This window comes from Bactrocera latifrons, unplaced genomic scaffold, assembly GCF_001853355.1.
Source record: "Bactrocera latifrons isolate USDA-ARS-PBARC rearing strain unplaced genomic scaffold, ASM185335v1 scaffold_309, whole genome shotgun sequence".
Lineage (NCBI taxonomy): Eukaryota > Metazoa > Arthropoda > Insecta > Diptera > Tephritidae > Bactrocera > Bactrocera latifrons.
Window position 1 is genome coordinate 42,957 of NW_017536730.1, and position 16,019 is coordinate 58,975.

Consider the following 16,019-nt stretch of genomic DNA (forward strand, 5'->3'; position numbering starts at 1 on the left):
CGAACTTAACCTTCTTATGGAGCCAAGAAATACGTGTACCAAGTTTCATCATGATATCTCAATTTTTATTCAAGTCACAGCTTGCATGGACGRACGTACACACGGACAGACGGACGGAGGGACAGACAGACATCCGGATTTCAACTCTACTCGTCACTCTGATCACTTTGGTATATGTAACTCTATATCTRACTCTTTTAGTTTTAGGACTTACAAACAACCGTTATGTGAACAAAACTATAATACTCTCTTTAGCAACTTTGTTGGGAGAGTATAAAAATATCTATCTTTTTTATTTCGAATTTCCAAAAATCCCAAAAGCTGCCTTAAACAGTTTTTGTGAAGAACGATTAGTATCTGGAACCGTTATGCACGAAATTCCGCAGAAGCAGCTTTGCTTGTCTAAGGCCACATAATTATTGCAAGTGACGTTTTATACTGCTCTTTTTCTCCTTATATAGTTCCTTTCGCAAACGGTATTCGTACTCAAAGAAAGATTGAGGTCTTGTTGGGTTAGTTGCTGCAACTTCTTTCGCCTGAAGATCGGCTCATATCCATTGATGCCTTTATTTCCAGGGTTCTATGCTAGTAGCTATTGTTATCTGTGGTAACCCTAACTTTTATACMATCCATAACCATTGTTGATTGGATTTCAATGGACGAGATTGCGCGAAGAGCCGCTTGACGATCACAGAGAGCGACAATTCGTGCTCTGTGATACTTTTTTTTAGAGTTATCTTCACACATCTGCTAATGGCATAGACCTGAACCTGAAAAATGGCAGAAAATCCGCCCAAGGTCACTGACAGTTTGGTACGAGGTACTATTGTATCAGCCCCAATTTTATCTGATTATATATTATCCTCGTCACGTTGGATTTCGTAAGTTACTTCCAAGTAAGCATAATCTCTAGACGTGAATAGAGAAAAGAATTAATAGGAGRTCGGGATCATGTTCAAAATGGACTGCAGAATAGAAATTAGAATTTTGGCATGACTTTCTGTCTCTATGCGTCTACCAAACGGAAGTGCTAGACATAGAGAAAGCTTGTGGAGCTCTACTGAGTAACTACGGGAGGATAAACAAAGCAATCATATAATCATATAGTCAGATGGCATTGCGAGCCTTGTCGCCGCCAGAGAGTAATTCCAGCGTAGACAACAATTGYAGCAAGGCCTTGACGCTTATTGGCAGGTCACAAGAATATTTTTGCCAAAGACATCTTTAGGCGAATCCGAAGCGGTGTTAATACCATGCCCCTTAGGAATGATCAAAAGAGAGATTTATGCACAATTTGAACAGAAAGCTGAGAGAAACGGAAATCTTAATGCTTGACGAACGCATGATTGCACTAAAGTAAGAATACTTGATCTAGCCATCATAGCCACTGTCTCTTAATTCGCTGAACTATGTCAATGTCGTCATATAGCTTGTACAGCTCCTCGATCCATCGACTGCGTTATTCGAAGTTGCCAATGCATAAAAGATCATATATCTTCCGTTACGAGTTTTCTTCTTTAAGTTTATATTATATATTTTACAGGGTCTCCGACGTTCCTTACTAGGCGTTACCAACTTCGTGGCAAACTTAATATGCAGTGTATATCAGAGTGATTTTATATGAAAGTTGATATATGTTGAGTTATGCTGAAATCTGAGTTGACAGCTGTGCCCCTATGAATTTCAATATCTCTTAAAGCACCCTATACATAARCTGTTGTATTTTCGTCCTAAATTGGCACTAAACACATCACTGTWAGAGCTCATTCATTTCATTGGTTACTTCCTTGGCGTGTGGAAATGTGTTGCTTTACCGACCCATCCGTTATCCATATAACTACGCCTTTTGCGAAAAACATAAGTGGTGTTAATTGTGCAACTAATTTCATAAACTGCATAACTTTTATTGAATAAAGTATGTGTGCGTGACGATGCACCTTCTGACTGTTTCCGACATTTGCTCCCACTGTCAACACCGGCAGAGCTGTAGCCTGTGCCAGCAAAAACGCATACAAGCAATTAAGTGTGTGTGGCTTGTGGCATGTACTCTGCATCGGCATATGGCAACGCTTTGAATCTAACTATTTGTACATACGTGCATATGAGCTCAGGCAGTATGAATGCAAAGTTTCGGCTTGTGCAACAATTAACGTCTACGCGCATGCCGCAAGCCGCACAACCAGTACAAAGCTTATGAAGTGGCTTCGTCGATCGAGGAAACAACTTTTTAATTTAATTAAATTTCAAGTATGAAAATCTAGAGAATAGACACCAACTCTTTTCTTCTATTAAGACTCAACATTGGCGGGGTGGAGAGTGTGCAACATTAACCACACAATTAGGAAGGCGGCTATGAGSCACAATGTAATGGGGCACAAATCAGCATAGTTGATTCAATACCTAACGCTAACTCATATACTCATGTGTGTGTGTGTGCCTGCGCTTGAGGAAGGAAATTCCATTGCTGTTAACCAATTTTAAACAACTTACACGCATACTTGTATGTGGCATGAGGAGGCCAAAGTTCACACAGTCGCATACAAAGACACCCAATTTGCGCATTTGCAGTGCATAATGCGATTATATTACGTCTTAGGGCATGCAACAATACCTTCCTGTGTGTGCACACAACGCGTGCTTGTCAGTTTTGGCTTGCCGTTGCTCTTGTGGAATTTGTCAACCATTGCCAAATAGATGCWACAATGCAATGTGTTGTGGCGCCTCCATTCGCACTTGGCTAACCGCTGTGCGCTGCTGGCAATTTCGGTGCGTACGAATTGTATGAGGCAGGTACAAACATTTGCGTACACACACATATATACATATGAGTACATATATGAGTAAGTAAGACTACGTTCACACGAGGATTCTCACTGTCGCCCAAACCGGTTTTTTGTAGGCGAAGGAAAGACGACGGAACAATTCGCTGCTACTCAGTTCGATATACGATACCTTTTCATTTTGCAATACCTTAGAGTTATAATTTCTAAAAATTTCTAAAGGAAAAAGAAGTGTGATAAAAATTAGCTAATCAAAAATATTTTGATACACTGCGTGGTTGAAGTRTTTAAGAGTTTGAAATTAAGTTATAAAACAATGCAGAAAATTGTCCAACTCAAGCTATCGGATTCGTGTCGTTCGTCTGCACACAATTAGTGACATCAAAAGATAATTTGACGATAATCAGCAACAAAAAGCGTCCTCGTCTGAACGCAGTCTAATATGGTTACTCATATATGTTGCTCTCATTTATTTGCGTATTTTGACGTGGACTGAATTGGAGATGAACTCTGGCACTTTGTTTTTACTGCTTGCTATAAGCGCATCATTGGAAACTGTTATAACTAGTTGATAAAGCTTACATAGGTTTTGGTTTAGGTGATGGTATATTACGCTCACGCAGCTCATGAATTTCGGTCTTAGACTAAGTATCCTCTGCGTAGCCTAAGAGCATTCGTTTGAGGATGAGTTAAAGTGAGAAGACGAAGCATCCCTACTCAGCGTTGCACGCTGTACTCAGCGTTGCACTCTGAGTTTGGGACCCGCCACGTCAACAAACACGTCCCCTTTTGATGACAACTCCAGCAAACTTGTCAAGGATTACGATTTAAAGGCATGCACCAGGAAAGTCTTTTCGAACACGAGGAAGATTCGCCGTCGAAAAGCTGCACTCACAACAGACGGCCGATCGATTTTATGCGCCACTTGCACTCCTRCTTTGAGAGAAAACCGCCTGTGTATCTTGTGCGGGATGATATATGTAGATACTGAGAGTTGAATAGGGAACTGAGACGCTTTTGCAGACAGAAAATAGAGGGTCCGAAATGTGTGTGTATGAAGAGCTTAAMRAGCTGSCTGTCAGTGGTATTGCTYGAAAATTCTGCRAAAAGATGYGRCGACTAACAGAAGCTTTCAGAACCGAAGTTTACTCTTGTAGAACCCACAGAGATGATCTAGTGACAGAACTAGAACTGAGCTATGCCCAGACCATACTGAAATTTCGGAGTGAACACTTCTCCAACCAGCTGTAAGGTAGTGAAAGCATACCCAGGAAATGGTGAACCCAGCTGAGTCCATGTAGCCATGAAACAGCGATCAGAAATTTTGGACATGTTTTTTTTTCTTTCCGCGAAGATGCTCGTTTGTCGACTCACTCCACTATAAAATATAGCTGCCATACAATCTGATTGGTCAAAGTGAAGTCCTTGTATGGAAAGCATTTTTATTTCACAAAATATATTTATTTATGATGTGACCGCAACAACGACAATCACAACGTTGTTAAAAATTTGGGCCGTCAAAAGTGGTCTCGTCATTAACACAAGTAAAACGCAAATAAGTCTGTCTGTCTGCAAGCGGCGGATATGGTGAAATATCTAGGGCTTATTCTGGAGCTTTCATGGAAGCCGAATATTGAAGAGAGAGCGCCATTGGTACATGCGCTGGCCCAGAAGTGTTTTGGCCCAAGATTGCTCGCAGGAGATCTAGTAACCTCTTTGCCCACAGTAGAACTAGTCACTCTCTAGTTGTGGAGCCACTGYCCTATTCATGCATTCATGCTGTAAGGTTGGTAATATTACTTTTTGGAAGAAGATGAGGTGGAAGTACAAATCAACACTTCTTTCTTGACTGTCCCTCGTTTGGGGGGTCAACACTTAAACACTTGACAGTACATTTAGTCATTCAGGACGTGCGGGATTTGAAATTTTGTATTGCCCACTAAGCGTTTTGCTTAGTTATAAGTTCGAATACAGKAYTTCTTCTTTTCCATGGGTTCACAAAGGACTACAATACTAGTCCATGTGAGATATTCGAAGGACCATCGAACCTAATCTCACCTAACCWTAAAAAACGATTCTTCCATAATTTCTGGTCGAGTGATGTGACAGCACTCTATTCTCAACTATGTAACGGAGTTCAGTAGTAAAGTTTCTTTGATATATGCAAGTGTGGCAGCGGCATTATAACACTGAAGTTATCTTAAAGTGGTAATCGACAATACACACAACGTTTTTTTTTTAAGAATTACCTATTCTAAGCAATACTTCCTTCGTTAAGGTCTATAAACTGAAAAATAGTAGTTGTGTATATACTTCTTTAAATACAAACATTCACCTTCTGAATATAGACGTTGGCACACTATGCACTTGCGGCTAAAAATAAACTAGCGTGCAACGATTCTCTTTGAAGTTTTACAATCTCGATAAAAAATCGGAAGCTTTACCKTGAATGCCGCCAACTTCAGTAAAATAAACAACAAACACACATTGAAGGCATTCTTCCGCTACTAAATCGCACATATTGGTCACTTCCGCCGCTGTGCGCAATATTGAATTCGCGGCATGCCACACCACATGGCGCATTTACGCCATTCATGTGCGCACTTATACTATATATATATGTAAGAGTGTGCTTGTTTTGTAGTTGCTTTTGCATAAGCCCCCAAATTACGTTTACAACCAAGAACAAAGTCAGCCGGCCTAGCGGGCTGGAGGAAGGCGCTGCCTGCTGCTGGCAAACTTTATATCCATAATTAAAAGCTAACAAAGCGGTGAACATAAAAATAAATGAACTCACCGTGCTCCGCTTTTAACACATCATCAGCGCCAGTGGATGCCCGGGCTGTGGTCAAAGCCACTGTACTGCCCAACAGGCTGTAGTTCTTATCGTCGTCAGCRCTGTCGTCGTGCGCGTCCTCGTACACATCCTCATCGCTGCTTTGGTTGTCGCCGTTACTATCATTGTTGCTGTTATCGTTGTTGTTGCTGCCTTTATTGACGGCGTCCTGTTGGCCATCAGCGTTAGCGGCATCATCATCATAATCATCATTTTTGTCACTGCGTATGACATGTGGCACGGCGGCAGCTGCTGCCACCACCGTTGCTGCGGCAAGTGATTGAGCGTTTGTGGCTTTTGTTGTTGGCGGTAATGATGTCGATGATGTCGCCGCTATCGTTGCTGCCTTTATTGCTGGTGATGAATGCGCCGACCTGCCGGCATTTTGTTGAGTAAGCAACATTTTCGTGCCAGCAAATGACACAGTTTTCTCGTCGGCGCTGCAACTTTGTTGTTGTTGGCTGCCGCCGCAAGTGCTGTTTTTATTACTGCTTACGTAACTGCTAGCAGTGGTGGGGTCCTCGCCGCCTGCGTCACTAGTTATGGGACTTAAATCCTCATAATGCATTGCGTCCGTTGCACTGCTGGAGGCTTCAGCACGCATTTCAATGGCTGCCTCATCAAAATTATAGCCATCATAATCGTGCGTCGCATTTTCAGYGCTATTGTTGTTGCTGTTAATGTAGCTATTGCTTGCTTGAGCAATCACTTGCGTTACAAAATCGGAATATTGTTGCAATTCCGCTAGCAATGCGTCCTGTGTTGGCAGCGCTAGTGACAACGGCGTCCCTGGTCCGTGGGGATGAGTGCTTTCKGCTTCGGAAATATTTTCCAGACGTTGTAAGCGCTGTTGTTCGCGTTTGCGATTGTAATACTCGTAATTGGTTGTGGATTTCGGCGACTGATGGCTAGCATCAAACCCTTCATCCAACCCTTTGCCATCCTCTTTGTCAGTTGAAAGCTCCTGCATTTCAGCGAACTCAGTGGCTTCATCACTGCTCGCCATGTCACAGTCTAATGCATGTACGATRCGCTCTTCTTCACGAAATTGCACTTTCTTTCGTGTCTGTGGCAGTGGAATGTAAAATTGCGATTTGGTCGTGGGCGAGGGGCTCGCRGTGGCTGTGCGACGTTGATTACTAGGTGTCATTGCTTTTGCGCCAATGCTAGCTRCGCCAACGGGTAATAGTGTTAGCTGATCCTTGGCAATTGGCGAGTCGGTGCCGCTGTCCGAGGTATTGGATGTGGGACGTTTCAGTATCGACTTGATGTTTTGGTTTGGCGTCACTGTCAATACCATAACACGTTCCCCGTCTAGTGCGTTGGCAGGCGATTTACTAGCTTCACCCTTAGAGCGGCTGTGTTCCGCTTCGCTTTCAGCACTTTCACTCGATTCAGATTTGCGTAGACGTGGCGGCCGGCTTGGTTGTGTGGGCGTTTGCATCGTGGAGGAGGAATCGTGTGATTTTCCCTGCATTTCATTACGTTTGGACTGCTGTTTGCTCGCAGACTTTTTCGTCGTTTCAGCGACTATAATGCTCTCGTAGCTGCGCCCATCCTCGCTTTGTTTGATTAATGATTTGGTTGTAGATTTGCCACCCAAACTAATGCGTTGGCCGGCAATTGCTTGAACATTATTGTAGTTACGTTTGCCGTGTATTTCTTCATCATATGAGCTGCTACCATCCTCCTCGCCGTTGTTTACACACGTATTTGGCGCGCCAGCTGTGCGACTCTCACGTCGCAATACCGTACTTTTATTTTCTGCCTTTGATTTTGGGGCGCGTAGCGTTTGCGCTGCTTGATTATTGCTGTTGGCAGTCATGCGTGATGCGCCAACTACCAAGTTGGAGGCAAATGGTGGCGCTTCTTCGGTAAGTGCGGCGTCTGCCACATTAAAGTCGTCATTTGGTGGCATGAACTCATTCTGTGAAGCAGATTTGGCGCCGGAGCCGGCAGTTGGCGTGACTGGTTTGCAGCGTGTTGGCGTTGTGGGTGTTGTCGAGCCACCGCTGCTCGAAGATTGGCTATGTGAGATCAGATCATATGGATTTACATTGCAGCGTAGTATGGAACGCCGTGTGGCATTACTCTCGCCACTGATTGTGCCGGTGGCATTTAAAAGCGTATCTGTGTCCTCTACCAGCCAGCAATCGGGTTCTTCCCGCATACACGCATTGGACACATTCTGCTTGTGGTGGTACGACGTTGGCAACTGACCACGTTTACGGCTACGTCCACGTAYGGGACTTGCACTCTTGCCACGACTACGCAGTTTATCTTTATCTCGTGTGCTACCTGCCGCGTCGCGTCCACCACCACTGGCGCTGCTACTGTTGCCCGGCTCAGGTGACAGCAGACGCGTACGCCGCATCAAATCATACGGATCTTTCTGCGGGTCAAGTATGGTGGGACGTGCTTTTTTCGATGTGCTTACTACGCGTACGGTGGCAGCACCACTGCTACGCATTTTCGTTGTGGCCATTATACCGCCAGCTGCCAGACGCATAGTGCCACCGATGGGCGTCAAGGGTAGGCGTGAACCTTTACACTTTTTACATACGCTCGCCTTCTTAACATCGCGTTTGGTGCCATTCAAGTACTCCGGGCACGAACAGATGACCACCGCCAACGGTTGCATGTAATTGCCGGGTGACGATGATGCCTGCGGCATAAAGTGGTGGTATGAAGGGCGCGCGGGTATACCGCGAACGGTGCCATAGATCCATGGCTCTGCGTATTTCATGGAGCGTGAGAGGGAACTTGGTAAATACTCATAGCCGCCATTGACACCGCCGCCGCCGACGCCACCATTACCAATGTGAAAATCACTAAGTTGCAGTGTTGGTAAATGCATTGTTGCTGCCACTGTCTGATATTGCTGTACGTGTACTTGGTGGCGACCAAAATGATTTGCATTATATGCTGAATCTTGTGTTATTTTCGTTTTCGTTATTGTCTGCCGTGTTATTGCTGCCGCAGTGGCTATGTTTTCCGCTTGATGTAMGCCTGTCACCGTTGCRTTGGACTCCGTCGTGTATGTGCTTGCRGTTGTTSCTGATGTRGCGTTGCTGCTCTCTGTGGTTTTCGTAATCTTGAGCCGWTGACTCCAGGTTTTCTTTGATTTGTCGTACATCGGCGAATACTGCAAAATACAAGAGCATAAGAAGAAAAGAAAAACGAAAGTGAAAGATCAAGTTTTGGTGATTGCATTATTAAGGGTGCGGAGTGAGGAGAGGCTTCCCATTGACAAGTAATTGGCTACCATTAATTTGCAGAATAACTCTTGTTTATTTGGCATACTATATGGTTGTAGCTTCGTACTTTGTTTGCAATTTCGTACGTGCCGAAGGTACGGTACGTGGCAGCGTTGCAGCAAAAGTGGCGAGTTAGTGACTAAGGGGTATAAGTGTATGTATGGTCGGCCGCAAGGGCAATGCGAGCAAGCTGCGGCCGTGCCAGATTTTCTTTTCGCCACCTCGGTTGCAACGGCTGTAGCTTATGGTGTGCCAACCAATTGCTTGAATGTAGATTAGCCTAGCTTACCTTGTTGTTTTTGCGCACATAATCTCAATTGGAAGAGCTCTTGCAATTTTTCACCGAGTTGTTGTTGCATRCAGGTAAATCACAATCAATAACCGTAAACTGAAAATGAAATAAGCAGAATAAAAAAGTTTTAATAAAACAGGGAAGGGATTAAAAGATAAGCTAGCAAAAAAAAAATAAAATAAATGTAATGTGATTAAAGATTTTTCTTTGGTTCATAGAATTACAATTAGCAACATTGTAGCATTACATTAACTTACATAAGTCAGTACTAGCAATATCACGTCGGCTCAACCGGCTCAGTCATACAGCCAAGGTAAAATTRCCAAAAGGCGGAAGAGAACGAGTAGTGATAAGTCGATACGCACTTCCGCAATCTGGGAGATTTTATTTCTCGGCATAAAGCTCATATTATGCTAATGAAAATCTAATCAAGTGAGGCAACAAAGTTGGTATTAAAAAATATTCTAGAATTACCCGATCAATTTACGAAACTTTTTTTTTTTTTTTTTTTTGGCAATTAAACATTCCATTGCGAACAAGGACGCGTACAATTTTTTTTCGATTTTTATAACATGTTAAGTCGTGCCATGAAATAAGAAAACTATGTATTCGGGATAAGTCAAGTTTTAAATAGCCTTTTCTACGAAGAATGCTGAAGGTCCCAAACTATCATTCGCTTTTTCATGAGCTTTGGTCTGCTGCACATCTGCCCTCCAGACATCTCGGTCTTTTTTAGTTTCTTTGAAATTTTGTATCCCAAGCTTCTACCTCGACTTCGTTAATCCATCTTGTGCCCGGCTTTTCCCTTGCTTTAGTGGGGAATGCCGTGTCCTCTACAACTTTTTTCTACGCTCTCTTGTTTTGCATACTCGTTACATGACCGAGCCAGCTTAATCGCTGCGTTTTGATAAAGGGTATAACATTTTCACCTTCCATAAGCTCATTCTAGYTCATTGTTCCACCTTAAACGCCACTAGTCATTATCTTTTTCACTCAAAAGATTTTTCTTAGCATCTTACTTTCGAAGTTTTGCAGTTTAGTTTCGTCCTTTTCGAATAGCCTCCATGAGTCTTCATACTAAGTAAGACACAATAAGCATAAACTACCGAGGCGTAAGACTGGACCCCAGACTAACCTTTTTGGTACACCAAGCTTCCGCAGCTTCTGGCGAGCCACTATCGATATGTGCGGCCAAACGTTATACAGACGGAATGAAATTCTTCTCCTTTTAAACAAATCTCACTGCTTCTAGGCRACTGCTGCCTTTATACGATAGAGTCATTGGAAGTACAAGTTGAGCTGGAGCGGCTGATTGTACAGGATTTTCTGSCAATCGCACCAAGCATTTAGCAAAACCTTACTGACCTTGGATAACGTGTGCAATGGCTCCTCACGATTCTCCTACGTCCACTTTTGCTTGACGTTGTCGTAAGTAACCTATTCAACAGAAACTATCGGCTACGGAAATGAATCCATTTTGTTTCGTTTATGCAGCGATTCGCAGGGCATGTGACACCCATATATAGAGCTTCTTTCATATCCATCCTCGGCAATCGAAACATTTTTACTGAAAGTTGGATTCGACGATTTCCATTAAATGGGGACAACTGGRCAACTTCGTCAAATAGTGTTGAATATCCGTAAAATAAAATTTRAGAAGTACCTTAAAATCATCGGCCTCTCAAAAAATGTGTGAATCATATCATTCTTGAATTTTTATAAATGAACAGCAATTGCGTGCCATGAGTGCTGCGTTTTTCGGAACCTCAATGGTACCTAACGTTATTCGCCAGATTTTGCGATTATTTTCTCATACTCATACTCGAAAAGCGGCTCTCTGGAAATTGATTTTTCTGCAATGAGGAGATCATGATGGAAAACAAACGCTGGATGGAAGGTCTCGAAGCTACATTCTGTCGAACTGGTATCGATATTTTGATAAATTGTGACAAGCGATTAATCGTCAATGGCGACCGTTATCGCGGCATGATAACCGACTATTTGTTGTCTGAATTTGAAGCTCGTGATCGCGGCGACATACCTGAATAGTTTCAATGAGACCATTAATCAGTGCATTTATTGAGAGAACACTTAAGTGAGCAGATAATTTCATATTCTGAGTTGGCCGATTGGCCACCAAGATCTTCTGATACACCACCGTTCGACTTTTTCCTGTGATAATATGTAAAGTCTAAAGTCTTTGTGGACAATCTCGCTCGAGTCAGGCCTTGGAGCAAAACATCACGCGTGGCATTCGCCTGTTACCAGTCGAAATGCTCGAAGGAATCATCGAAAATCGAAATCAAAGGATTGACCATCTGAGACGTAGCTACGATCAACATTTGAAAGAGGTAATCTTCAGAAAATAAATGCTAAAGAATATTCTTTCGCATGATAATCATTTTYCCCATAAAATTAACTTCAAACCAATAGTGAGTTTTCTTTACAAGAATAGGGAATCTAGAAATGGATAACTCTATATATATAAGTCTTTATTTATGCTTTATGGTCTCATCTAATTTGTTTTTTTCTTAATTTAATTTTAAACGGGAAATAATATCGTCCTACCACTATAAAGTGTTGTCGAAAGCAACAATGTAGCAGTGGCCACAAATACAACAATTGGCGATGCAACACTTTTGGTGAATTCGTGTTTTTCGCCTAGAAATTGTATTWAGTGGAGGGCCAAATGGCATGAAGCAACATGAAATTGTATTTCTGAAGTGTTGTGGTGTAAACACGAAAATATATTCAACAATGCAGCRAGGAGAGCGAAGAAAAATGTGAAAAATAGTGGAGGTGTAACGGTGATATTAGCAATAAGAGAAATATTCAASTAAGCTGCAACAATGGCATACAGCATTTAACAAAGTTTTTGAAGTGTTGCATGTAGGATGTACTATATAAGAATAACAAGAAAAAAAAGGACTATGAGCAAAACAACAACACAATAAATAAATGTAGCGTGTTACAACAAACCACAGGCAACATAATAAATGTTGCWGCGATTCAAAATGAGCAGGAAAATTGTATTACATGGAGCGGGGGATCGCGGCACAACAACAACAATACTACAGAGCCCACACCGCCACGAAACTGACAACAAGCAAAACAGCGCAACTACCGGTGCGCTTTGCCTAAGCGTAAATGACAACGAAGTGAATAAAAGAGATAGAAAGGGATCCGACAAAGAGCGCAGAAATTGGTATAAATTATATGAAGCAAATAGCATAAAGGGGAGTGAAGACGAACGAATAAGCAAAGTTGCGTATCCTGCATTTTGATTAATATCCGGCACACAGCTGCAAGCGCGTACCAGCTTCCGAGTGAGTGAGCTTTAAGTGGGCGACTACTGCARCGCTGACACACAGACGGCAACCATAGCGATCGTCCACAAGCACAATGGCCAAAGCGTGACCAACAATATCATATTGCATTGTAGACAAACACAAACAACAAGAGCAACAACACGCACACATAAATCCAATGCACAGACACCTTTTGTTAGACGGGCTACTACGGGACGGGAACTATACCGTGAACCCGATACGCCATTGATAAGCGTAAACAAGAAAAAACTTTAATTTCGGCTGTAGCGAAGCTATAATACCCTTCACAAATACAAAAGCATCCTTTCAAGAAATTGATTTTGATCGGCCAGTTTGTATGGCAGCTATATGCGATAGTAKTCMGATTTGAACCATTTCTCCGGATATTGCACCTTTGTCTTAGATAATAAMCTAAGTCAAATTTCTTGAAGTTATTTCGTCAAATAAAAAAGGTTTCCATACAAGCCCTTGATTCCGATCTTTCAATTTGTATGGCAACTATGATATAGTGATCCAATATAAGCGGTTCCAACAAATAAGTATATTATGTCTAATGAAAGGAGGTGAGCAAAATTTCAAATCGATATCTCAAAAAGTAGATGGACAAACGGATGAACATGTTTAAATCGACTGAGCTCATCAAGCCGATCTTTTACTTGTAGATACATATTTTACAGGGTCTCCGTCATTTTCTTCTGGGTTTTACAAACGTMGTGGCCCACTAAAGATACCCTATTCTGGGTATAACAAACAAAAGTAAGAAAAAGTGGGAAAAATACTTGTTGCCAGCGGTCATTCGTGCAACTTTATTGTGGCAGCAAACTTGGTAAGTACAACAGYAACGGCACTACTTTGATGTGGGTGTCGCTGAATAGAAAAATGAAGGAACAAACATACTATATACATAGTGAAATGCTATTAAAAGACGTGTTGTAAGAGCAGCAAAACATAACTGAACTTATACAACCGAGTTTACAGCATTGCTCCCAATTCTGGGCTAAAACTATGTAGCTACGTGCACGCCGGCAGTTGCTTACCAAGTTTTGCGCCGTCATGTAAGCGTTCAAGGAAGTCTGTAAATAAAAGGGAACAGAGAAGAATCGAACAAAAAACAAAAAAAAAAACAATTTTCGTTTGTATTGAATGCTGTCGAAATCGTAGCCAGGAGGCGGAAAAGTGAGAGCGCAGTGAGTAAGTATAATGAAATTCGTTGAAAAATTGTAATAAATTGAAAGTCCAGTTCTAGTAACTCAGCAACGGCTCGCTCAGCTGCCATATTTGTGTTATGTTGCTATTGGTATTGTTGTTGTTGTGCCACACTTTCTGTGCAACTTTATGCATGCGTTGCACATGAACAGGCGAAATTTATCAACAATTTGCGGTGTTGTTATCAAAGTGGTCACCAGTTTGAGGGCGGGTGGCGTGGTGAAAGATAGTAAGAGGAACACAGCGAAACCAGGTAGCATTTTCCTGTTTTCTGTTTGGTTAGGCTACGCACTTATAGTTGGACACTCTGTATATAAATAGTTCTACTTCAAAGCAGAAATTTATGTTTTTATTTTGTGATTTTTTGTTTTAGTATTGACTTATGGGGTTTAGTCGGCACTTTTTTGAAAAATTCAACTTTTGTTCTGAAAGTATAATATCTTGCAAATACTCTCTGAAGATTTTAAGTTGAATCCGACACATAACTTTCGAGTTATTCGATAATTAGCAAACGGTTCTCAGGTGCTCTGGAACATAATTTATGTTTTTAGAATTGGCGACTACGGTATCTCGAAAACGGCTCTGTAGATTTCAATGAAATTTATACAACTTATGCCCGTTCAAAAGGTTCAACTGGTAGGCCAATAAKCCACGCATGGACCAGTTTTGGTCCTATGCGATACCAGATGGAKTTCATCCTTTAGGATGCCTGCGAATTTTAACACACTCTGCGGCCTCACTATCCATACATCCAACCGTATATCATTCCGTGGGGACCCCAGATGCTTACAGTGTAGTCTTGCACAGCACATGACATGCTCGATTATTTCTCAGGTGCTCTGCTCTAGGCATTTCCTGCAGTTTTTCGATCTGTCAACGACATTGTGATGGCGTCTACAGCCACCAGATAGTGACCAGTTAGTATTCCGATCATGTTTCTATAGTTTCTTCGGTTTTTTTTTATATACAACTAACTGTTTTTTCGCCAAAAGCCGGAAAAATATTTATTGAGGTCGCCATTTTGTTAATGAAAGGAAAATGTATATTTCAGGAACTAAATTATTAATAAAAAAAAGCTAGTTTTTTCTGTCCGATTGATTTTAGACGAATCTTCAAGGATTAGTTCTGGTCATCGCAAGGAGCTTCGGTAGGATATGGACTAACACAAACAGGCATAACTTTTAAAATTAATATTTTTTCCTCACATAGTATTAAAATGTTAGTAATAAAGGTCTCTTACCGGTAGGCAAGACCAAAACCTTCGAACTTTTTTTGGAAATGAAAAGGTCTTTAGAAAATATATATAAAAGCTTCTCGGAGTCGGTTAAGRACACTCCGGCTTGGCGGAGAATATCTAGGCACACATGACAAATGAAAGTTGAACTCGCCAAGCTTAAAGCCGTCTCGTGACCAAGCCAACACGTTACTATATTGTGATAATTACAAAAGCGAAAAGAAGTATTTTGAGTCATTTAATTTCGATATCCACATTTATCATTTAAGCTATTTCCAGGAAAATGATTCCTAGTTTCTGATCAGAAAATTTGAAAATATCAATTATTCCTTGAACATTTCTGTGACCGTATTGCGTTCTTTCTAGTCATCAAAGCGATAAGAAAAATCCTTCTGAGGCATAAATAAAAACCAAAAAACCCTTTCCGAACCGAATAAGCACAAGCACAACATTCATATATCAAACTTTGGCGGTCTCCATTTGTCCCTTTGCACCGAAATACTCTATCAGTTCTTTCATTTGTGCAAACAGCATTTCGCTGTACCGTTACAAGCAAAAGTATGCGCTGAAGTTCTCTGGCAGTACATGCAACAACAGCAATCTACCACACCTTTAGGTCAGTGCGGGATAAGAAGCACACACACACAACAACTACAAATAAATCGTGTGCTGTAAATGTTCTTCGTTAGTAATCGTGTCACGCCCAACTCCCCGCAGCATTGTGTTATGCTTTGGAATCTGCTGCCACTGGTCACTTGCTTTTCACTAGCAACCGCTTGCTATTTGCTGCTTGCCATCTTTTGCGCAATTGAGCTAAATACAATTTGTCATTGTAAATTTACGTTTATTCTGGAGCATTGGTGTTGCACGGAAACTTTGTCAAGCTCTCACAAAATACCAAGTAAGCTGACTGCGTTATCGTCTCTGCCACAAATGCACTGCAGATGGCCAATTGTATACATATACATATGTATATATGTATGTACGTATATATGAAGTTGTGTGCCTATGTCAATGTAGCACTTGCAGCTGTTTGCTGATATCAACTTTTACTAAAGTTTGTTTTTTGCATTATTAGGCGCTCC

General features: G+C 41.7%; 1 protein-coding gene across 3 annotated transcripts in view; it reads right to left on the reverse strand.

Annotated features, from left to right (window-relative positions):
* LOC108970690 (mucin-19) overlaps positions 1-16,019 on the reverse strand; it is a gene marked incomplete at its 3' end in the record, with an annotated part of 244,357 nt that overhangs the window by 41,594 nt on the left and 186,744 nt on the right. For all 3 annotated transcript variants that reach the window (XM_018936213.1, XM_018936214.1, XM_018936212.1), the window contains 2 exon segments: positions 5,578-8,761; positions 9,163-9,261. In XM_018936213.1, the coding sequence (XP_018791758.1) occupies positions 5,578-8,752 (3,175 nt within the window).